Source organism: Cucurbita pepo, chromosome 5 (genome assembly GCF_057944985.1).
Source record: "Cucurbita pepo subsp. pepo isolate OVF chromosome 5, ASM5794498v1, whole genome shotgun sequence".
In the NCBI taxonomy this organism is placed as follows: domain Eukaryota; kingdom Viridiplantae; phylum Streptophyta; class Magnoliopsida; order Cucurbitales; family Cucurbitaceae; genus Cucurbita; species Cucurbita pepo.
In genome coordinates this window covers 14,171,359-14,193,864 of record NC_141802.1, presented here as the reverse complement: position 1 = coordinate 14,193,864, position 22,506 = coordinate 14,171,359, and the positions used below count along the sequence as shown (strand labels likewise).

The following is a 22,506-nucleotide window of genomic DNA, read 5'->3' as shown; positions in this document are numbered from 1 at the left end:
GGCTATAGTATGATTACTTGAACTATATGTAGAGACATAAGAGTGGATCAAGTTCAAGTATATAGTTAAAATGATCTATAGTATAAGGATAAGGCTGCGTACCTTATTCTGGGGACACTATGGATGCGTCCCACTTTTGTATATGATATAAACAATGTGATTACTAAATTGTGCATGTGGAGACATGTGAGTGGGGGCGTCCTATGCAATGAGTATTGCATAAGATCGGACCATGAAGAAAACCACTCTCATTTTATAAAGTCGTTTACTGTTGAGACTGATTTTCTTTTCATTCGATAACCTAGGTAACTCGGTTTTAATCCTGAGCTAACCATGAACTCCTGTTTATTCGGAATTATCCTTAGATTTGCATGGGTGAGAGTGGCTCTAGTTCGCCGACTCAACAGGCCTCCCACTTCAGGGGTAAGACTGGGTGAATGGCTGGGGACGTGGGGTGCAAGACGGAATTCACTTCTACCCACTTTTAGGGATAGAAGAAAAGTAGTTCCCTTAAGCACTGACTCCAGGTATTGAACAAGGGGCCCCACCCTCTCATTGGCCTGAGAGGGATTCGGTTTACTGGTTGGACCACAAACCAATTGTTCATTAGAGGATCAGTGAGACATAAGGAACAAGAAGTAACTTCAAGGGTAAAACGGTAAATTGACCCAGCTCTAGTTACGAACAACCTGTGAAGGATCGACTTACTAATCATGGTTATATCAGATGGACAGAAATATATCTATAGTGAGGGGAGTGCAACTACTAGGCTGTAGTGGAGTGTCCTAGTAGTTAACGAATGTTGGTTAACCAGGTTAATGAGTTTAATCGGTTAATCTTGGATCGTTGGAGCCCATGATCTATAGGTCCATTAGGTTCCTTTGCTAGCTCATATCAGACTAAACCATAGAACAGTGTGACGAGTGAGTTCGAAGTGTTCGAATTCAAATTAGGGAATATGCGTTACATATATACGATATATTTAACTGCAATTTTGTTTTATTTACAAATTAAACGAAAAGAGAGAATCTGAGATATTTAAATAAGATTTAAATATCTTAATCAATTATGTGTCGGAATTGATTGGGATTGACATTTGAATTAATATTAAATATTAATTAAATAGTTTAATTAATCATTTAATGTTACTTTAATTTGAAATTCATTATTCAAATTAATTGTTGAATTAAAATGAAGAAAGTCAAAACGTTGACTTTCATCTAATGGAAAAATCCATGTCATGTTAGTGGAATTTTGAGGTGTCAAAATTTGGTTTAACCAAACTTGTATGTTTGCCAAATAAACCCCCCAAGTTTGAGTGGAATTTTGAGTGTCAAAATTTGGTTAACTCAAACATGCATGCTTGCTACATAATCCCAAACATTTGAGTGGAATTTTAAGTGTCAAAATTTGGTGATCTCAAGTTTGCATGAACATGCAAACTTGACTCTTTAAATAGAGTGATCGTGATACTTGGAAGGTCTTCTTCTTCTTGGTGGAAAACCTTGAGAAAAACCTCTCACAAACATTTCTTCACATATACAAAATCCCTTCCAAGTTTAGTCACTCACCGGATTCCACAATCCCGTTCTAAGGCTGGAGAATAGTGGAGAAGACACTAGTGTTGGTTCGAAACCAGTTCGTGTGGAAAAATGAGTTTGAACTACAAAAGGCCGGAAGATAGTGGAGAAGACACTAGTGGTGGTTCGAAACCGGTTCGTGAGGAAAAAGAAGTTTGAACTACAAAAGGTTAGTATCTAAACTAATTAAGTTTTAATACTTATGAACATGCTAGTTATATACTATAATTAATGTTCTTAAAGTGCCTAAGATCCAAATTGCTTCCGCATGTGTTATATTAACACCATCAAGTCTTCCCCGTCCCATCCCCACTACCTATTTCATTTCTCACAAAATTCTCTAGTTATTTATGCCGAAACCGAGCGGGATTTACGGTAGATAAAATAATTTTTAAAAATAATTATTTTATCATCCAAAATTTTCAATATAATTTTTATTTAAAAAATGGTAAAAAAAATAATAAATCAATATATAATATTAGACCCATTTGAAAAAATATTTTCCACTGCCTCTCCATCCTCGGCGTAAATTTTCTTCCATTTGATTGGTGCATGCGTTTATAAATTTAATTAATCATTCTAGCATATATTAAAATTATTATAAGTTAAAAAGTAAGTGCATATATATCATCTAAAACAATAAATGTGTTAATAAAATATGTTAGTTGATAATATGTTGATTTAGTTGACTTTTTTCAATAGACTTTTACTCTAATCTATAGTTCACATCCAATAAATGTGTTAATAAAAAGAAAGTAAAAGTGGTTCCCGTAGTAGTAGCGAGCAAAATGGGAGCAGCCCTAAACTGTGAAAACGGAGTTGTGGGAGAGCAATACAAGTGTCGTGCTGTTAGACGAAGCAGTGGATTGTTGCACCCTATATGGCAAGAGTCTAGTAGCTGAAAGCATCACTAGCTTACGTTCTAACCTGAATAGCATGAAACAATTTACGGCCTATGAACAAATATTCCATGATTTAATAATCAAATAAAAATTATAAAATCGAACTGATGGACTGAAACTAACCGATGAGTTGATATATATGAAATAAAAAAAGAGCTAAAGCTGATCGAATTGACCGATTGTTCATTATATAAAAAGCTGCATAAATCATAACGACCAATCTTCTGCTACAATCGTCGTGACTTCGACAAGATCCTTTCATTCTCTTATTATTGTTTATGGTGAATTAGTTAGTCGATTTCATAGTTTTCCATAAACGACACACTTATATAATTAATTTTTCAAAATATTAATATATTTTAAACTTTTAATTTTGTACAAAAATCGACATATAAGAAATTAATATAATTTGACACGTCATTAAATCTAATTAGTAAATAACATATTGACTAACACGAACACAACTCAATAATAATTGACAGAATTTTAAAAAAACATTAAATAAATTTTTAAACCTTTAATTCAATAAGAATTATGTAATAAATATTAATATATTTTATTTATTCACTTGTTATGCATGTAGATACAAAATTTAATATTTCAGAAATTAGTTAATGTTTTAAAATTTTAAATAAATGTTTAAAGAATTAAAAGTTTATATAAAATTTAAAAAAAAATTAAAAAAACATGTTTTATTAAAATTTGAATAAATAGGTAAAGAATTGAAATTTTACGTTTTCAATTTTTTTTTTTTTTTTTTTGTCTTTTTGCACAGTCGAGCCAACCACAGAACAGCCGGACCGAAAGCAAACCGGAAAATTAAGGCTCAAGCAGATTGCGCCACGTGGATTCAAGCATTATAATCGGATGCAAACCTATTTATATTCCACTCTTTATTCTCTCTTTCTTGTCCGCCTCTCTCCTCTTCCCCTTTCTCTCTCCTCCTTCTCTCTCTTCTCTCTTCTCTCTCTTCTCTCTTCTCTCTTCGTCTTCTCGTTTACCTTCTCCCTCGCCTCGTCTGCCCTTTTACTTCACAGAACTCTACAAATCCAAGAAGTTCGTACGGATCGTATGGATCTTGTTTCTTGATTTTTCTCTCCAATTTTCTCGGAGTCTCGATTCTGGGGTTCGCTAGTGGAGGGAATCGGAGGTAGACAGAGCGAGGCGGATCCGTTATGACGACTTCGACGAGCTCTATCTACATCAATGTCATCGAAGATGTCATCAACAAGCTTCGCAACGAGTTCGTTGATAATGGTCCTGGAGAGGATGTTCTCAAGGAGCTTCAAGGAGTAATTATTGATCTCCAATCTTGAAAATCGTGTTATTCTTCTTTGCTTTATACTCTTAGCTTCTCTAGTAAAATGAACATTTGCCTTTTTTTTTTTGTTTGTTTCTTCAATCTATTTGAAGGAATCCATAGAATTTTTCCGGTGATCACCGTCGGGTTTTGATCCGATTCTTTCTAGGGTTTTGAAGCTAATTTAAGCTGTGGTTGGGCTGATTGTCTTTGTTTATGGGAACTTTTAGATGTGGGAGGCGAAAATGATGCAAGCGGGTGCTGTAACCGGTCCCATAGAGAGGTCTGCGCCATCTAAGCCCACTCCCGGAGGTCCAATAACTCCGGTTCACGATCTCAATGTTCCGTACGAGGGGACTGAAGAGTACGAAACTCCCACTGCTGATCTACTCTTTCCACCGGTTAGTACTTCTGTCCTCTCCACTAAATGGTTTCCGAAGTTCGTATTTAATAATCGAAGCGATTTTGGAAATTGTAGACGCCATTACAAACTCCAATTCAAACCCCTTTACCGGGAACTGCTGACAACGGAATGTATAACATTCCTACTGGACCTAGTGACCACTCTGCATCTGGAACTGATGCTTCTCCAGCTGCTACCACTCCTGGAGGTAGTGCTAATAATGTTGATGTCAGATCTGGAAGGCCAACCCCGTTTATGGTAATTACTGCTTGACTCTGGTTCCACTGCCACTCTTTATATTTTCTCATTTCCTGCAGTTTACCCGATCCATACTGTCATGATTGCTGTATTTTCTTCAAAAAGGAATGGTTATATGTAGTCATGGTGGCTGTTAATTTGATTTAAAGTGGAAGAATGGCATAGATATGATTTTTGCCATCAACATTTTGAAGTATTTTGTTGATAGTTGAACATGACGTCAATTGGGGTATTTGACAAACGTCTACATTATTGTTTCAGCAACCACCTTCTTGGATGGGTCAAAGAACTCCTGTAGACGTTAATATTGGTGAGTTTATTGTTGAGGCAGTGAAAAAGTTACCACACCAAGAATTCTGCAGTAATATATATTGATTGCACTTTGTAGCCTATGTGGAGGGGCGTGAGGAAACAGACAGGGGAGCTGCTCACCCATCCCTTACACAGGTAACTCCTTTCTTATCTCACTCTTCCATCATGAAAAAGTTTGTTGCCTAATGTGAAACCCAAACCTTCCCTGTGAATTTCATCTGCTAAAGTGATTTCAAATTACTCAACTCCTTGCTGCCATATATCTAGCGGCACACACTTCAGTATGATGTTTTAACTTAGGGAGACAATTTTCAGGACTTTTTCACGATGAATGCTGGGAAGCGAAAGCGTGATGATTTTGCATCCCAGTACCAGACTAGTGGGTTTATACCGCAGCAAGATGGAGCTGTAGATGCTGACAGTAGTGTCTTTGAGATTGAGGTTTTGTTTCCTTACCTACAGTCAGTGCTCGTATATTTTTTTTTCCGGCCTTGGACTTGTATGCCAATTTTCTTTTACATAATTTCAGTTTCTAGTCTTTTGTGAGCACGAGCTAGTAATAGCAACAACCATAACAACATTCTCTATTTTTCTTTTCTTTCACTAGGGTGGATGCTTATAATTCTTTTTCCAGCACGATTGGTCATGTACATGATATATTGAGACATTCTAACACATGGAGTCAAGCTACTTCCAAATAAGCTAAGGAATGTAGTAATTCCACTTCATTTCAAGGAAACCTTTCTTTTATGGGAATTTAAGGAGACCTTTTAAACACATATTTTTGGTTTACGTGTATATGATACAAAATCAATATTTGAGGTGGAAACTTCTACTGCTATTTTCCATTGCTATCAAAAACCACTCAAAATGAATTTCACCTTGGAGAGGAAAGCAACTAACCTGGGTTGATTTTGTGGTCAAGAACGGCCAATGTAAATAATAAAAGACTTAGTTACCTTGGCAACTAAATATAGTAGGGTTACATGGTTGTCCTTTCAGAATGGTCGAGATGTACACATACTGGCCCAGATGCTAACAAATATTAAAAGAAAACATTGGAGGGAAAGCGACAATTTTATATTCAAGCTCAGCTATACATGCATTCTCTTTATGTAAATTGAAAAATCCTAAACTATTTGAGCGGCCTATTCTTTTGTTTTCAAGCTGATTCTAGTTTTCAAATGCCCTAAAAAATTGTCAATGATTATCTTAAATACTTATCTTGCTAACAAATGCCAACGTGGGGATGCTCTATGCCAACCTCCAAGTCATCCGCTAATGGAACTAACAACTAACTGCCTTATCTTGCTTACAGATTTGGCTCCCTCAATTCACCAGCTTGCTTATGCTGCCTCACGTATGTAATGTGGATTGTAGGTTGCTAGTGTCTATAAGAGAAATTAGAAATCTTAGAACTCTTTCTCGATGCCTTACATTCTTGACTGTAAATTCTGACCCTTATATTCTCTTAAAACTCAAAACTTTTTTCGGTCTACTAGACTCTGAGGGCACAAGATAATCTAGGAAGACAAGTTAAGTGGTGGTGGTTCTTCATTGTGGATAGAGCTAGAAATGGCTATCTGTTTCAGATCTAATTTACGGGTTGAACAATTTGTGTTGCTATTTGAATTTGCTAGAGGGCAAGGCAATCCTCCTAGGTGTCTATTTTAGAGGAACTGTTTGCAAAGGCTGCACTATGATCTGTGGCATTTGGATCTTCAGTCATCTTCTCAATGAGGCTGTCTATCTTTTCTAACTATGAGACCCCAATCCTCTGACCACCCGAAGTTATGAGCTAAGAAGCATGGAAAATAAAAGACATGGACACGCCTTAATTTCTAAAAGTCTAGGATAGGATAGGGCATTCACAATTATTCCAACTTAATTAAGATATATATATTATTTTTAAGTTAACACACACACACACGCACTTCAATGATTCTCATACTTGAAGTTTGTCTTAGTTTATGATCCTTATGCTTTTATGATACAATATTATATGTCAATATTCATGGATACATCCCACTAACTAATCAAATTTTATAGGAAACCAACTTTCATTAAGAAGATGTCCAAGGAGGAGATTTGGAATATAATTAGGCTTAATACCTCTTTGTAGGTCTATTTGTAAGGTTCTTTGTAATGGGGAGGGAGTCCCATTTCAGTAGTTAGACTCATCATCCTTGAAGGTTTTAACAAGAAACATAGCGTGGGACTTCTTTTGTCGGGCTGTTGCTTTTGTGTGCCCTTGCATATTCTTTCATTTCTATATGAGTGAAAACTAGGCTTATAAAAAAAACTTCAAAATACGAGGAAAGATCCACTGAAATACCGGTCTTATGGAAGCAAGGAAATTCTTTCATTTTTCTCAATGTTAGTGAAAACTTGGCTTTTTACTGAGAGAAACTTTCATTAAGAAGATGAAAGATTAAAATGCATGGATAGAGGATTACATAAAGGGCTCGCAAATCTTTGTAACAAAAAATAGAGAATAATTATGAAAAAGTTCAGAATTGAGAGACCTATGAGAAGTATTAAAAAAAGTCACTTTCCAAACATTTTCCCAAGTAACTCTTTCTTTCGAGGAACACTTTCCTTTTCCTTTCCCGCTAGATAAATCACAAAATAACTTAATCCATGTGCCAAAAAATCCCTCCCTTGGAATGAAGAATTCTCCACAGCCTTTCCTAACGCCTCTTGAATGCTCTATCTCTGCATAACGAACAAACTTATCAATTTTTTAAGTGATCTAACATCTTAACAAAATGTAAATTTAAATTCGATTCTGCTTTTGCGTTGATTAATACTGTTTTTTCTTTGTCACGTAATGCAATTTAATTTCTCTTTTCATCTATGCTGATTGTATATGTCCTATATCTGCTGCTGTAGTTTCTAAGAGTTAGAATATTTTAGCTTGTTTGACGAATTTTTGAAAATTAAACCATTAACAATTATGATTTAATAGAACTGACGTGATTAAATTTTGCTGAATGCCTTTTAAATTGTGATCGGTCTTTGAAACTTCATAGTGGTAAGCTTTTGCAGATAAGTGGATGCAATGCTTCTGATGGGATACCTGACTTTAGCACTTCTGCAAACAATGCAACATCATCACGTATTGCAAGATCATTATTGAAAATTCCTCAACTTGATGGACCAATGCCTGATCCTTATGATGATGAGCTTTCGACACCCAATGTTAGCTCTCTCTCTCCCCTCCCCTTAAAGGTTTTACAAGTGTGTATTTTTAAAGCAATGGACTATTTATATAACTAAAACATAAATTTTATACTTTTACCCTTCTTGTCATGGATATCATTGAAGCAAGGGATTGTTTGTTTGGGATTAGAACCTTCCTGAATGAAAACAAATTGAAACATGTTGAATTGCATGCTCAGTCACAAAATAAACAAGAATTTGTTTAACCAAGAATTTTTGTAGTGCGATTTACTGGCTTCTTTCTAATTATTAATATTAGAGCTTATGAAGGTGATTGACTTTTGTTGTTGATGGAAGACAAAATATCATTCTAATAATTATCAAGGTTCCGTGTTGGCTAAAATAACAAGCAAGAATATGACCTGGTGACTGACACTAAAATAGCTTCGTGAAATATGCTTATTTAAACAGCAACAGATAAACTTCATTCTTGCTCTTGGTTAAAGACGCTAGTGAATGTTCCCTCTAGTTGTTTATCAAGTAAAGAAACAAAATTATAGCTCATAGATAAAATCCCAATCAATCTGTACATTTCAGAGGTGTTCCTGGATCTGCACATTTTCTATGGTCAAGATAGTTCACTGTATGGTCAAATCAAATAAGAAGTTATTTCCCTTTCTTGTCATAATTAATTACTTGTAACACGGGATTTCTTTGCTCGCTATATTGGATATGCTGCCTACAATTGTTCGATTCTTCTGATATCTGTTGTGTTCATCCTGTGCGTTTCCTGGGTGATTTTTTTATTCAAGTTTTAGTTCACTGTGTGGCCAAATCATTTAAGAAGCTATTTCCCTTTCTTGTCACAATTAATACTTGTAACACGGGATTTCTTTGCTCGCTATATTGGATATGCTGCCTACAATTGTTCGATTCTTCTGATATTTGTTGTGTTCATCCTGTGCGTTTCCTGGGTTGATTTTTTTATTCAAGTTTTAGTTCACTGTGTGGCCAAATCAAATAAGAAGTTATTTCCCTTTCTTGTCACAATTAATTACTTGTAACACGGGAATTCTTTGCTCGCTATATTGGATATGCTGCCTACAATTGTTCGATTCCTCTGATATCTGTTGTGTTCATCCTTCCTGGGTTGATTTTTTTAATCAATGAGATGGATACTTTTCTTTGAGATTGAAATCCTGAAATCATAATTAATGAAAATGTTGTTCCTATTGCTCTCCTTCCACTGAGTTTATTTTTTGTTTTATCTTTCCATAAAACTTATTCAACATTTCTGACATCTTTTGCAGATCTACAATTACCAGGGTGTCTTTAATGAAGACTACAACATTGCAAATACACCAGCACCTAATGGTAAATTTTGTAAAGGATGTCTTGATGATAGTGATTGTTTATGGAAAGGACGAAAATTTTGTTGTTTTTTTTATTGTCATTGGAAAAAGATACTAAACGAAAGGTTTAAGTTCAATTTCTGTTATGAACTTCCACATCTAAATACTTTGGCATGGTCTCTCTAAGTTTTCATAAATTTGTTATGGTTTTTCTTGTTAAACTTTTGCATTGTATTTAATGGAAATCTTTAAGTCGCCCTTTTTAAAACTTGTTATCTGACATCAATGATATGTGTTGTTTATATTAACTTTTATGATGTGTTATCAAAATTTAGCGATTGGATTATATGTAATTTAAGGATCAGAATTGAACATTTGAAAGAATAAAAAACATCAGAACAAGGATGAAAGCTAAGGTTCCTAATGTTAACATGTTGCCTGTTATTTCTTCTTGACAGACCCACCAGCTGGCACTCCTGCCGTTGTCGTTCAGGATGATGTTGGTGAGGAGGAGGAGGATAGTGAGCCTTCATTGAATGAGGATGACGATGACGACGATTTGGATGATGTGGATCAAGGAGAGGAATTGAGCACACAGCATTTAGTTTTAGCTCAGTTTGATAAGGTACTTTAGTCCTGGTTGGTAGGTGCGGGTTCAGCATATGCTTGAGCATTTGGTTTTGAAATTCTCAGAATTTAATGCACCATTGGATTAATTTTATGTGAAAGGTTACTCGGACCAAGAGTAGGTGGAAATGTACACTAAAGGATGGAATCATGCATATTAACAATAAGGACATTCTCTTCAACAAGGTGAATTCCCCCCCTCTCCCAAAACTACGAGTTATAGATATTAACCGACCTCGGTTTTCATGTAAGCTCGTTTCTTTGCAGGCGACTGGGGAATTCGACTTCTGATTTTTAATGTAGGTGCACCTTCATCGGTCGGTTATCGGTAGGAGCAGTGTTTCAAAAGAATTCCAGGAAGTTGGTTCATTGGGTGTTTAGTTGTCTTCAGTTAATATTTGTTTTGTGAACGCAGGAGGGAAAATGACATGTTGATTCCTTATTATCATTTTGATGAATGTTATTAGCGTTTTGTATATAACGGATGAGAGCTCTTTCGGCCTTCAATGCATATCATATGGCAACTTGAGGATTTTCGACCAAATTTGTCATTGCTCTAATGGAATTTATTTGTAACTTCAACCCCCTTTTCTCTCCAACTTCATCTTTTTCCTTCTGATAATGAATCAATGCATTGCTGTTCTAACGGAATTTATAGTGAACTTATTTTCGTATTCAAAAATCTTTTTGTTTTTGGAATCATTTCTATTCAATCATTTCTATTCAAATATTTTCAAAAGTTGTTGGCGTTCGTCCTTCTTAAGATGAGTTTATAGAGCATGTATCGTATTTGGAAGTTCATGTCTATTGGGTTTCGTATTTGGAAGTTCAAGATGGGTTTATAGGGCATGTATCGTATTTGGAAGTTCATGTCTATTGGGTTTTGTATTTGGAAGTTCAAGATGGGTTTATAGAGCATGCATCGTATTTGGAAGTTCATAGAGCATGTATCGTATTTGGAAGTTTATGTCAATTGGTTCTGTATTTGGAAGTTCAAGATGGGTTTATAGAGCATGCATCCTATTTGGAAGTTCATAGAGCATGTATCGTATTTGGAAGTTTAAGATGGGTTTGTAGAGCATGCATCGTATTTGGAAGTTCATAGAGCATGTATCGTATTTGGAAGTTCATAGAGCATGTATCGTATTTGGAAGTTCATGTCAATTGGGTTTTGTATTTGGAAGTTCAAGATGGGTTTATAGAGCATGCATCCTATTTGGAAGTTCATAGAGCGTGTATCGTATTTGGAAGTTCATAGAGCGTGTATCGTATTTGGAAGTTCAAGATGGGTTTATAGAGCATGTATCGTATTTGAAAGTTCATGTCTATTCCGCACTTAATGGGTGAAGTTTTTGATGAGATATACCAACTTTGAGGCTATGTTTCAGACTTAAACATTTGTTTCAAAAATCAATATCTTAGAGAAGAAAAATGAAGTTATTTGGATTGAAATGCTGATGAAAGATTATAGGACTATTGTTCAATAGAGGTGATTTTGAGAACAACCAAATTTTTGGATAACTTTGCCTAATCTTTGTCTCTTTCATAAGCTTCATAATGATTCTATAATTAATAATGCTATTGTCGTTATGTAGATCTTAATTTTAGAGTAACATGGAGAAATTTGACACAAAATTTGAAGATTATGACATGAAGTACCGATCGATTTGATTGATTAGTGTATTTTGAACATAATTTTTTGATGCGGAAGAGAGATTCAAGATCGAGACTTGGAAGTAGAAAACAAATTATAACAAACGAATGAATAATGATATGAATTGAATAAAGATGGAAGTGGAAAGCGAAGCGGTCAGTTGTATTAGGAGAAGAAAGAAGAGTGAGAGAGGTTTCCCGCGTTACAAATCATCAAAAAACACATTCATGGCGGCCTTAATCCAAGTGGCGATACGCATACTGTTCATGGATTTATGTTGAGAATAATCGCGAGAACTCAATCCAACCTTCATCTCTCACGCCGTCTTACTGTTTACGATGCACTGCGATTGAAAGAACGTAAACAGAGTAGATGGATCGGCGAATGTCGTCGCCACCGCTGGATGTTGCCAGCCACCAGGAGGTGCAAAACATATACCTCTTTGATCGCCATAGCCGCCGTCTACGGTATTTCCGTTTGCTGCTCTTCTATTTCCCTCAGTTTCAGGAAAAGGCTGTGGCGATGAAGGGAGCGGCGATAGCAGAGGAAGAATCGCCTTCGAAGAAATATCAGCACTACCAGAAGACATCGAGACACTCGTTAGTTGATCGAGATGAAGACTCGCCGGCGCCTGCTTCTGTAACCTGGTCGGAGGTTTAGGCAATCTGGATTTATGTTCTTTCTCCATTGCTGCTCTGGGAAAATCAACCACGAAAGCTTGATTTGCATTCATTGAAGGAGAAAGTTAGGGCAAAAAGAAGAAGACGAAGAGAGGAAAGTAATGGAGACTTGTTCTTGGTAAGAATTCCTGAAACCAAATTTCATTTCATAATGTTGTGAAGAGGATCGGAGGGTAATATGTAACGATCATTAGGTACGCTTTAACGTTTTCTGCCATAACCTACAATCTTTATTTAGCAATTCTTCTAAACGTTTTTAGGCTTTCAACCAATTTGTTTCTCCATTCCTGAAGAACAGGGTGGAAAGTTTAAACCCTTCAACGCTGACCTGGAACTGAACGTCCCTCTCCTTTCAATTTTAAAAAAAAAAAAAAAAAAAAAAAAAAAAGGATAAGAACAGTATTACATACCTTGAGCCTAACACAATTGACATTAAATTTGTGCATTTGATCGAGAGATAGTCAAATCCTACCCTCTACCTATTATTGAACTAAAAAAATCCTCCCCAAAAGCAAAGTCACGAGAACTTATGCTCAAAGTGGACAATATCATACCATTGTGGAGGACAATATCATACCCTTGACGAATCCTAAGTGTCGAACAAAGAAATTTCTAGCCTCGAAGGTGTAGTCAAAAGTGACTCGTGTCGAATAAAGGGTGTACTTTGTTCAAGGGCTCCAAAGAAAGGAGTCAAGTCTCGACTAAGGGGAGGCTGTTCGAGGGCTACCTAGACATCAAGGGAGGCTCTATGGTGTACTTTGTTCGAGGGCTACATAGACATCAAGGGAGGCTCTATGGTGTACTTTGTTCGAGGGGAGGAGGATTGTTGGGAGGGAGTCCCACATTGGCTAATTTAGTGGATGATCCTGAGTTTCTAAGTAAGGAATACATATCCATTGATACGAGGTCTCTTGGGGAAGCCCAAAAGCAAAGCCATGAGAGTTTATGCTCAAAGTGGACAATGTCATACCATTATGGAGGGTCATGATTCCTAACAATCTAGATCGGATCGAAACTTACACTAATAGCACTAATAGCACTGATAGCAATATATGCAAATTTCTTACACTAACCAGATAATTTAGATCATTTGTGAATGTAATATATTTATAACTTTTCATGCACCTATTTAAGTATTTCGTTTTCTTTTTTCTATTTTATGTTGTTGATATCACTAATGTCTATCATTGTATACCACTTTTATATCTATTAATGAAAGGGTAATAATCATAAAGGAATTACTATGCTGATTGAATTCGTTCATCTTGATTTCAAAATTTATGTATACTAAATTTGCTATTGAGGTAGATAGTAACATAGGCAGCTGCCCCGGACTTATTGCCCAATCATGAGGCCTCATAATTCTTGCGATCATGTTGGAGTATTGGCCGCTGGCGTCGGTGATCCAACCAGGTATGTACAAAATTATGGGCTGATGATCACACCGGCTTGTGTTTTCATAATTCTCATGACCCACTTCGCACAAGTGGACAAAGGATTGTCATGTTGTTCCACAACCTTCGGTTCAAGTGCCATATCGTATAGCCTTTTGATGTTCCAAGTAATCTATCTTCAATTCATCCTCTTTTTTCTGTTTGATTTACTGTTTCTTTTCCTTATCTGTTGAGGGGGGTTTGGTTTGCTGGGGTTCTTTCTTCTTACAAGTTTCTTGTTATCTTCAACATATCCTGACTATTGAACTGTCATCTGCATGAAAACAAGAACTGATTCTGCAGGAATTGAGAATTTCTTGGAACAATTAGTAGACTACATGTTTGTCATTTCTCCTACATCTTTGGTGGTTACTTTCATTCACTTGGCTTTGAGCTAAAATTTTGACTGATACACCAGGTGTTAGTGGTAAGGATGAGAAATCAAGAACACTAGCGAACTCTCAATCGAGAGAAAACACTCATAATTTATTGATTGGAAGTTTCAAAAAGTTCTTTAACACAGCCTCAATATGGCTGTTTATAGTTTTACAAAGGTAATGGAAATACTATCAAATCCTAATGACTAATTGGCAAAGTAGTTTACTGAAATTAAAAATTTAGCTAAACTGTCTAATATCCTTGCTCCATATACTATGCTTCCTTTTAATCAATTGGAAAATGTTTTTTTTTGTAATTCTCATGGATTTTTCTATCCCTTTGTAGGTTACATACATCTATGAAATTGTTCTTATATAAAGAAAACGTTTTAGCTAAATTAATTAACTAAATATAACTATACTAACTAACTCGTATTTGCTTCATACATCAGTAACTATCTAAATGTGTCTGTTGAAAAACTAAACGCATTTCGAAGGGTCCCTTTATCAGTTTGTTGGAAGTTGGTCCATTTGAAATATCACGAAGAGATGAGGAGTGCTTGTCCCCCGATTTTTGTTCATATTTATTATGAATAGAAACCAGGCTTTTTGTTCTATTTCGCACAAGTCTTTTTAGATATCTCTTGAATTATTTTTTGGGCTTTAGCTTCTCATGGGTATGGACCATACTGTATGGAGAAAGTTTGTGGTGTAAGTGTTACGTACAAGAAAAAAAATATAAAAGCTCTGGGTTTTTCTCAACGGTCGCTTTAGATTAAGCAGATTTGAGAATCATGTTTTGTTAATATATTTACTGAAACACTTGTGTAGTTGAGAATACCAGTTTCAAGACTCTCAAGAGTTCATTGGACTCTGTATTGAAGAGGTCGATAGCTCGAGGTGGCACACTTGATTGTTCATCTATTTCGAGAGGAGGGTACAAGGCAACAGCTAGAACTTCACTGCTTCACACCCATAAGCCCTTAATCCATGGCTACCACGGTCGCAACCATTGGAGCTGTTAATAGAACATCGGTACTGTTTCTTCCCGCCTTTTGCTTCAGTACATCTTTTGGGTTGTTTGATGGAGAATAGACTCAATTTGTTGAATAATATATTCTTTTCTCTATGGGTTTCATTTTTCAATCATGAATGTCATTGTAACTTAAAGCTTCACATGTTGCACAATATGGAGGATTTCATTGTCATTATAACTTGTATAAAAGAACGAAAGTAAAGTGATCCTCACCATCCTATCATTAATCCTATGCAGTTAAACAACAGTAACTATGGAGATTTAGTTCCAAACTCTGCGTTTTTGGGCAGAAGGTTGAAGAATTTCAGTTCCAGATTCACCACCACCTCAAATATGGTGATTGGAAACTTCAAGATTGTTGCTGAGTATGATGAGGAGAAGCAGACCGAGAAGGACAAATGGCGAGGCCTTGCTTTCGATACATCTGATGACCAGCAAGACATTGCCAGAGGGAAGGGATTGGCAGATCCTCTTTTTCAAGCTCCCATGGGGACAGGAACTCACAATGCTATCATGAGTTCATATGAATACATTAGCGCTGGACTTCGGCAGTATGTGTTAATATAGAATTTTGCATTTAAGTTGGAGATTTTTGTTCTAGTTTACTTATAGTATCACAATCTTTCAGATACAACCTCGACAATAATGTGGATGGATTTTACATAGCTCCAGCATTCATGGACAAACTTGTGGTTCACATCGTCAAGAACTTCATGAGCCTGCCAAACATTAAGGTTAAAAATACGGTTGACACATGATATAGTTCTGGTTTGTCTTCCATTGCTAACTTGCCAATCTTCTTGGATACATTTAGGTTCCTCTCATTCTTGGTATTTGGGGAGGTAAAGGTCAAGGAAAGTCTTTCCAGTGTGAACTTGTATTTGCCAAGATGGGAATCAAGTGAGTTCAAGACCCAGCTAGTTCTAAGTTAGTTCTTTGGAGGGTTCAAGTATAATATACACATTTCTTATTCTCTGAAACTGTTAGGGTCTTAATTGTGTTTAGTTATGATGAAATTTCAGCCCTATTATGATGAGTGCTGGGGAATTAGAAAGTGGGAATGCAGGAGAGCCTGCAAAATTGATCAGGCAAAGATATAGAGAGGCTGCTGATCTCATCAAGAAAGGGAAAATGTGTTGCCTTTTAATCAATGATCTTGATGCTGGAGCTGGAAGGTTTGGTGGGACTACTCAGTACACGGTGAACAATCAGATGGTAAATGCTACTCTTATGAACATTGCTGACAACCCAACAAATGTGCAGCTTCCAGGCTTGTATAACAAAGAAGAAAATCCCAGAGTTCCCATCATAGTAACTGGTAATGACTTCTCAACATTATACGCCCCCCTCATTCGTGACGGTCGTATGGAGAAGTTCTATTGGGCTCCAACTCATGAAGATTGTATTGGTATTTGCACTGGAATATTTAGGACTGACGGTGTGCCTATAGAGGACATTGTCAAACTCGTCGACACCTTCCCGGGGCAGTCGATCGGTAAGCTTCACAAACTTAGGGTAGCTGTAACCAAGCATTTCTCAATGGAAGAAGAATATTTGCCTGAATAAACCAATCACAGTATAAATTCTTAATGGAGTAGTTCAGTTGAGTTGATTATAAATGATCTTCTTTTACAGACGTGTAGCATCATTTAGAAGTTTTGGAACTGTTTTTGCAGACTTCTTTGGTGCTTTGAGAGCTCGAGTTTATGATGACGAAGTTAGAAAGTGGGCTGCCGGCGTTGGGGTTGAGAGAATCGGAAAAAGTCTTGTTAACTCAAAGGAAGGTCCCCCAACTTTTGATCAACCAAAAATGACACTAGAAAAGCTTCTCGAATATGGCAACATGCTCATCAAGGAACAGGAGAATGTGAAGAGAGTTAAACTGGCTGAGAAGTATTTAAAAGAAGCTGCTCTTGGAGATGCAAATGAGGATGTTCTTCAGTTCCAAACTTCTCTGGGTAAGTAACTCTTACATTCAAAGTTGTCTTGATCATTAGTTTAATGATATTTAATTTAAATTAATTATTCTTTTTTGAAAATTTTGCACAAACTACTCGTGAACGATGAGATTTGTTACAATCATACCCTTTTACTTTTAATTTGATTAGTCAGTCGTGTACTGTGTTAAGTGTTGCAATCAACTCCTCCCCTAGAACTTAACAAGGTGGGAGGTGGTTGATTAACAAGGTAGTAGGTGGTAGGTGACTTTTACATTTTTCTTTTTAACTTTAATTTACAGTAATCATTTTTTTTTTTTTTTTTTTTTTCTCAATTTTGAAGATTCAATGGGGAAAGAGCAACGCAACAGGTTAACATCACTGTTCCTGAAGGCTGTGCAGATTCATCTGCTAAAAACTGAGTCCTAACAGCCAGATGCGACAACAAAAGCTTCCGGTAATCACTTTTACCTTCTGTACTGATATATATTACAAATGATTTTTGATGAAACAAATAATATTTAGTTGCTTTTGCTCCAGCAATGTAAATTGTTTCTGGTAGAATTGATTTTTAAAAAATAGGAACAATTTAAAATAGTTGCCAAATGTTGCCAATCTAAACCAAAATATATGCCATTTCAATGGCATCACAGAAGAGAATTGGTAAAGAACATATACTGTCAAGTGTGTGTTACCTCCTTCCAGAATGATACCCAATTGTTTTGATGTGTTCTTGACAGAAAGGTGGCTGAAAGACTGCATTCTACATTTCCATGCTATAAGCTATAAGCCTAATTCCTTCTTCAACTTCAAAAGAGTGGCTTCTATCTCGTCGATATTCTCCTCGATACTACTACTGCTCTTGTTGCCTTGATTTCGAACATTGTTTCTTGTTTCATCTGTGTTCGAAGTTCTGAAAGAATCCGTCTTCTGAGATGCTTTGTTGTTGTCGTTCGTTTCAACTTCTGAATCATCAGTTATGTTGAGTTCTTTCTCTAGAAACTCTACAAATTCCTCCCCAATTTCCTGAAATATGTAAATACAAAGGGTTCATTTTGCAATTCATATCACTTTTCTTTTTCTGCCCAGTTGGTTTAATAGATTCTTCTAATATGTTACTGAAATTTCTATCTACATCGGGATCTTACCGACAGTTCTTCCCATAGGCTCTTTGGCGTCCCTTGTGAAGAAGCACTCGCCTCCCAATTTCGAAACTCTTCTTGAAGATCCTTAAAGAAGTCACCTGTAAAGAAAAACCAGCTTTTAGCTACCAAAATCGACTTGCTTTATAGGCAATACAAAGGAGAAAATAAAAGATGTTTAGGTAGTTCTGAAATAAAGCAGATGATAATTAGCGTCTGTATTAATCCTCTGTCAGAGAGAACAAATCTACCTAGTGCTATTTGAACATCCCTGAAAAAATTACCTGCAGCATAACGGAAGTGATCTTAAATAGAAGAAATGAACAGAACTTAAAAGGATCACTAAATCATTTCAACAGATACACACTGCTCAAGCAAGAGTTCACATGGTATGCATTATGTATAAAGGAAGCCGAGCGATAAGCATGACTATGTAATCTAAATTCTCGCAAAAGGTGTGAAAAGTATCAATCAGACTAGTAACGGACAGCATACACTTTAAGTTTTGCTTGATAACATGTAACAGCCCAAGCCCAAGCCCACCGTTAACATATATTGTTCGCTTTGGCCCGTTACGTAACGTCGTCAGCCTCACATTTTTAAATGCATCTATTAGGGAGAGGTTTCCACACCCTTATAAGGAATGTTTCGTTCTCCTCTCTAACTAATGTGGAATCTCACGTAACAATTGGTATACAAAAACATAGCCTCACGTAGAAAAAGGGTCTTTTCTAGCTGCATAAGATAGATATTATCCTAGATGCTGTGCTGAAGAATAGAAACATGTGGCTGGTTAGTAAAATAGAGGACAGTCTGCAAGCCTTTAAAGACACCATGCACAACTTAGTTATACTATCATAACCTCCCCTACAGTATCGTCACCGCAGTAGAGTTTAACCACCAGAGATACAAAGCTAGCTAAAGGATTCCTTCCCTTGAGTCGACCCCCTGAAAAGATAGGGGAAAGATTTGCCCGCTAAAACACCATTCGTGGCATTCTTGCCTTGGCTGCAATCAAAATGCCCTGATTTCAATCAACTTGACGTGAAGAATGCCTTTCAACAACATAGGGGAAGCATCTTAGAGTGAAGGAGAAGATCAAGAATTCATCGTCTGGTGAGCTGAACCCTTCTCATGATTCAGGTACTTGTGTAAAGGCAATAAGGTCTAGCAAAGCAGACAAGAATTTGAATGATTATGCACTAAAAGCCTAAAGAGATTACCAAGTCCGTAAAACGTTTCTTCATCTTCGGTGTTTCTACTTCGCCTAAAGTCGTTCGACGAATATGAGAAGTCAGATCCATGATTCCCATGATCATATTTCCTTCTAGATTCAGAATTCAGCAATGTGTTGTATGCATGCTTTATACGCATAAATTTCTCCTGTGCATTAGGCTACATAAAACAAACATGAAAATTTCACTCAGATTTCATATCTAGAACATTGAAAGAGTAATCTCAAAAGAATCCCCAATTTCATAAGTGAAACAGAGCCAAAAAAAAACTTAGAACATCCTAATTTGACCCTTCGTGCTCCAATTTCCCTCTCAAAACTCATGGGGTAACAAGGTTTTAGTTTCCTATGATAGAAAGTTCATTGGAACATGTCCCAGAAACTATCAAATTCCACAACTAATTCACTTTTTTTGTTCCTCGTTCTTCTTTTACAGTAATTCCTATCGCAGTGGCTTGAAGCTTTCTCTGGCAGTTTCCAGCTTCGATTCGTTTATCAAGAAAGATAATCCAAAGAACAAGAAAAACGCAGAAAAGTAACTCAAAATAGAGGGCAAAATTTACTCTGTTACCTCTTTGTTGACATCGGGATGATACTTGAGAGCCAGTTTCCGATAAGCCCTCTTGATTTCATTTGGAGTTGCAGTCGGAGAAACGCCCAGCACGTCGTACGGAGACTCTCTGCGACTCGCTCTCACGAGGGTTAAGCAGCTCCTCCTCCTATACGTCAAGTAACTGGATTCAAAGCTCTGCGGCGCCGACAACGGGTAGCTGAAGAACCGGCGGAAGGATATTGAAGATTTTGCTTGATTTCGCGAAAAGAAAATAGAAGGATGAGAAGCAGATCTTGAGAAGGCGTCGGAAATGATTTGCGTTGTAGCCAATTCGAGCATGTTCGTGAACTAATCGTCGATTCCTTTTCTCTCTCGGTTTGTTTTTCTTCTCATTTTACTTGAGGCTCCAATTGAGACATTTGGCTTTCGGATTTGGTTTTGTTGCTTGTGGCCCTCACTTTTTGGCGTTGGATTAAATAGGTTTCTACACGAAATTACTCATTTACCATGGCGGCGGCGCTGCATTTCTCGGGGCTCCGAACAGATTTCCGGCCAACCGCCGTGGATTTCTTTCCTCTTCCGATGAGTACGTTGAGCTTATCGACTCCACACTCGATTAATCATCAATGGACTAACCCGTTTGACACATTTTGCTGCCAAGCTCATAGGTTTCTACGCCGCATGTGGCAAAATCACGATGCTTGGACATTGTTCAACAAAATTACCCACATAACCTCCCGCCGGTAGATTGTCTTGATTGGGGTCTATTCTCGTTCTAGTCTTCTGGAGAGATCCATCGATTGGAAAGTAGAACAAAACATTGCTTATAAAGATACGGATACCTCTCATTGTCCAAACATTGAGGGGAAGCCTAAAAAGAACAATATAGTTGTTACAAGAATGCTTGGAAGTCGGTGAGTGACCAAATGAATGGTAGGGAAGGATTTGGTGGCATTGAATCCGATGGTTTCAGGCTATGCTCACCAAGGATCAGCAGAAGAAAATTTGGTGGCATTGAATGTTATTTTTTATGATATCTGAAAGGAATTCAGCTACTTGAAACTCCATGATTTTTTGCTATGCTAGCTAATCAAGGAATTCAGATGATGAATGAAGATGAGAAGAAGCTTGATCATCTGACATTTACAGCAGAGTAAATAACCCAATAATTTCAATATAATTAAGCAGAGTGTAGGGGTTGTAGTTCATTACACATAACCCAATAATCAAATTGATTCAAGTAGTTTTCCATTCAAGATTCAAATCACTCACTTCACTTTGAATCCTGTCAAGCCACACAGAGAGGAGAAAGCGTACGAATGCTCCATTCAAGAAGATGAAATTGTCCCCAACTTCATTTATCATTTGAATTTCGGATTAGGAACACATTGGAAGCAAGGCGCAGTTAAATCCTACTTGTTAGTTGTCATTTCCATTAATCATGCTGCTCTTGCGTGCTACACGAGTGGGTCGGCACTGCGCACATGTTCATCATTGGCATGCCGGTATCGTTAAGACCGTGACCATGATGAGCTCCCATACCATAAAGCATCATAGGCATCATCGGAGACGGCATATAAGTCATCGGGAAAGTAGCCGGTAAATACATGTTTCCATGTGAATCTGCGCTGGCAGAAGAATCATGTGAGTTCTGCGTCATCGGCATTGGAACGAGAGCCTCGTCGGTCGTTGAGGATATCTGTGTCCTCTTCAAGTAAAGACGATACTTCTGTAAATGACTGGCAACGTTCTCGCGAGTTAATCCATCGACATTCATCAATCGCATAATAGCTTTGGGAGCAGCGTCTTTGAGCCCTAAATGAGAAACCACATCAACGAACCGCTTGTGTAATTGCGGAGTCCAAGCGAGCCTCGGCCGCTTCAAGGTTCGAGCCAACGCCGCATCCTCGATCAAATTCTCCGCTCCAACAAAATCAACCTTCCTCAAATTTCGCGAATCAGATCCCAACTCATCTGGATCAACTGCCTCGTCCGATTCAACCATCAAAGCGTCTTCACCTCGCGTCCTACCGTCATTAAACTCAAAACTTCTATAACCTTCCAATTGTCCATCGCGAATATTCAATATCGTCGTCTTCGACGCCGAATAAACATCCGATTTACTCCGTCGCGGTTCCATCAAAATCCTGAACGCCGAAGCGAGTTCCTGCGGAATCAGCGATTGAGAAAGAGGAGTTAATCTATCAGCATCAGGCAGTCCCTCCTCCCACAGAAGTACTCTTTCATCGCCATTCATACAACCACTACCACCATTACCGTGGTACTCCCTCTTCTTTTGCTCCATAACAAATTCGTCGATTCAGATTCTTCCCCCCCTTCGATTGCACCAAAAATAGGATCAAAATGTCAGTAATCAATCAGCCAACCATATCGCGTAGTAGCTTATTCGATCGATGGATTACATTTTTCAAATGAAGAATGTGTTTGCGAGGCAGGAAAATCAGAGAAAAATTGCGGAAAATTGGGAACACGGTCTCTCACAAGAAAATTCGGCGAGATATTTCTTGATACTATCCAGATTTCCGACACGTGGACTTTGGATA

At 37.2% G+C, this 22,506-nt stretch overlaps 4 protein-coding genes across 12 annotated transcripts; 2 read left to right on the top strand and 2 right to left on the bottom strand.

Annotated features, from left to right (window-relative positions):
- Positions 1-3,406: 3,406 nt before the first annotated feature.
- On the top strand, positions 3,407-10,478 carry LOC111794451 (transcription initiation factor IIA large subunit). Of its 2 annotated transcripts, none has more exons than XM_023676479.2 (11): positions 3,407-3,774; positions 4,013-4,183; positions 4,261-4,443; positions 4,705-4,753; positions 4,832-4,890; positions 5,071-5,196; positions 7,804-7,956; positions 9,228-9,291; positions 9,728-9,894; positions 9,999-10,082; positions 10,164-10,478. In XM_023676479.2, exons 1-11 carry the CDS (start codon positions 3,658-3,660, stop codon positions 10,185-10,187), a joined length of 1,197 nt encoding a protein of 398 aa, XP_023532247.1. In that variant the 5' UTR covers positions 3,407-3,657; the 3' UTR covers positions 10,188-10,478. The 2 variants fall into 2 exon arrangements, with proteins under 2 accessions (XP_023532247.1, XP_023532248.1); XM_023676480.2 differs by having other exon boundaries at positions 3,664-3,805.
- Positions 10,479-11,802: 1,324 nt separating this feature from the next.
- On the top strand, positions 11,803-20,369 carry LOC111794441 (ribulose bisphosphate carboxylase/oxygenase activase, chloroplastic). 7 transcript variants are annotated; one of them, XM_087123745.1, is made up of 10 exons: positions 11,803-12,348; positions 13,539-13,643; positions 14,872-15,075; positions 15,314-15,627; positions 15,705-15,810; positions 15,891-15,976; positions 16,099-16,571; positions 16,753-17,034; positions 17,357-17,470; positions 17,754-18,095. In XM_087123745.1, the coding sequence occupies exons 3-9, from the start codon at positions 15,031-15,033 to the stop codon at positions 17,440-17,442; spliced, it is 1,392 nt and encodes a 463-aa protein (XP_086979871.1). In that variant the 5' UTR covers positions 11,803-12,348; positions 13,539-13,643; positions 14,872-15,030; the 3' UTR covers positions 17,443-17,470; positions 17,754-18,095. The 7 variants fall into 7 exon arrangements, with proteins under 7 accessions (XP_086979871.1, XP_086979872.1, XP_086979869.1 ...); XM_087123746.1 differs by lacking the exon at positions 13,539-13,643; XM_087123743.1 differs by having other exon boundaries at positions 13,539-15,075.
- Positions 17,534-20,953, bottom strand: LOC111794472 (Chaperone DnaJ-domain superfamily protein). Of its 2 annotated transcripts, XM_023676504.2 has the most exons (5): positions 19,961-20,953; positions 19,379-19,550; positions 18,407-18,439; positions 18,162-18,256; positions 17,534-18,039 (listed from the first exon to the last, which is right to left on the bottom strand). In XM_023676504.2, the coding sequence occupies exons 1-5, from the start codon at positions 20,279-20,281 to the stop codon at positions 17,797-17,799; spliced, it is 864 nt and encodes a 287-aa protein (XP_023532272.2). In that variant the 5' UTR covers positions 20,282-20,953; the 3' UTR covers positions 17,534-17,796. The 2 variants fall into 2 exon arrangements, with proteins under 2 accessions (XP_023532272.2, XP_023532273.2); XM_023676505.2 differs by lacking the exon at positions 18,407-18,439.
- A 143-nt stretch (positions 20,954-21,096) lies between these two features.
- LOC111794471 (transcription factor PCL1-like) lies at positions 21,097-22,484 on the bottom strand. The gene has a single exon (XM_023676503.2). It carries the CDS (start codon positions 22,245-22,247, stop codon positions 21,378-21,380), a length of 870 nt encoding a protein of 289 aa, XP_023532271.2. The 5' UTR covers positions 22,248-22,484; the 3' UTR covers positions 21,097-21,377.
- Between the last annotated feature and the right edge of the window lie 22 nt (positions 22,485-22,506).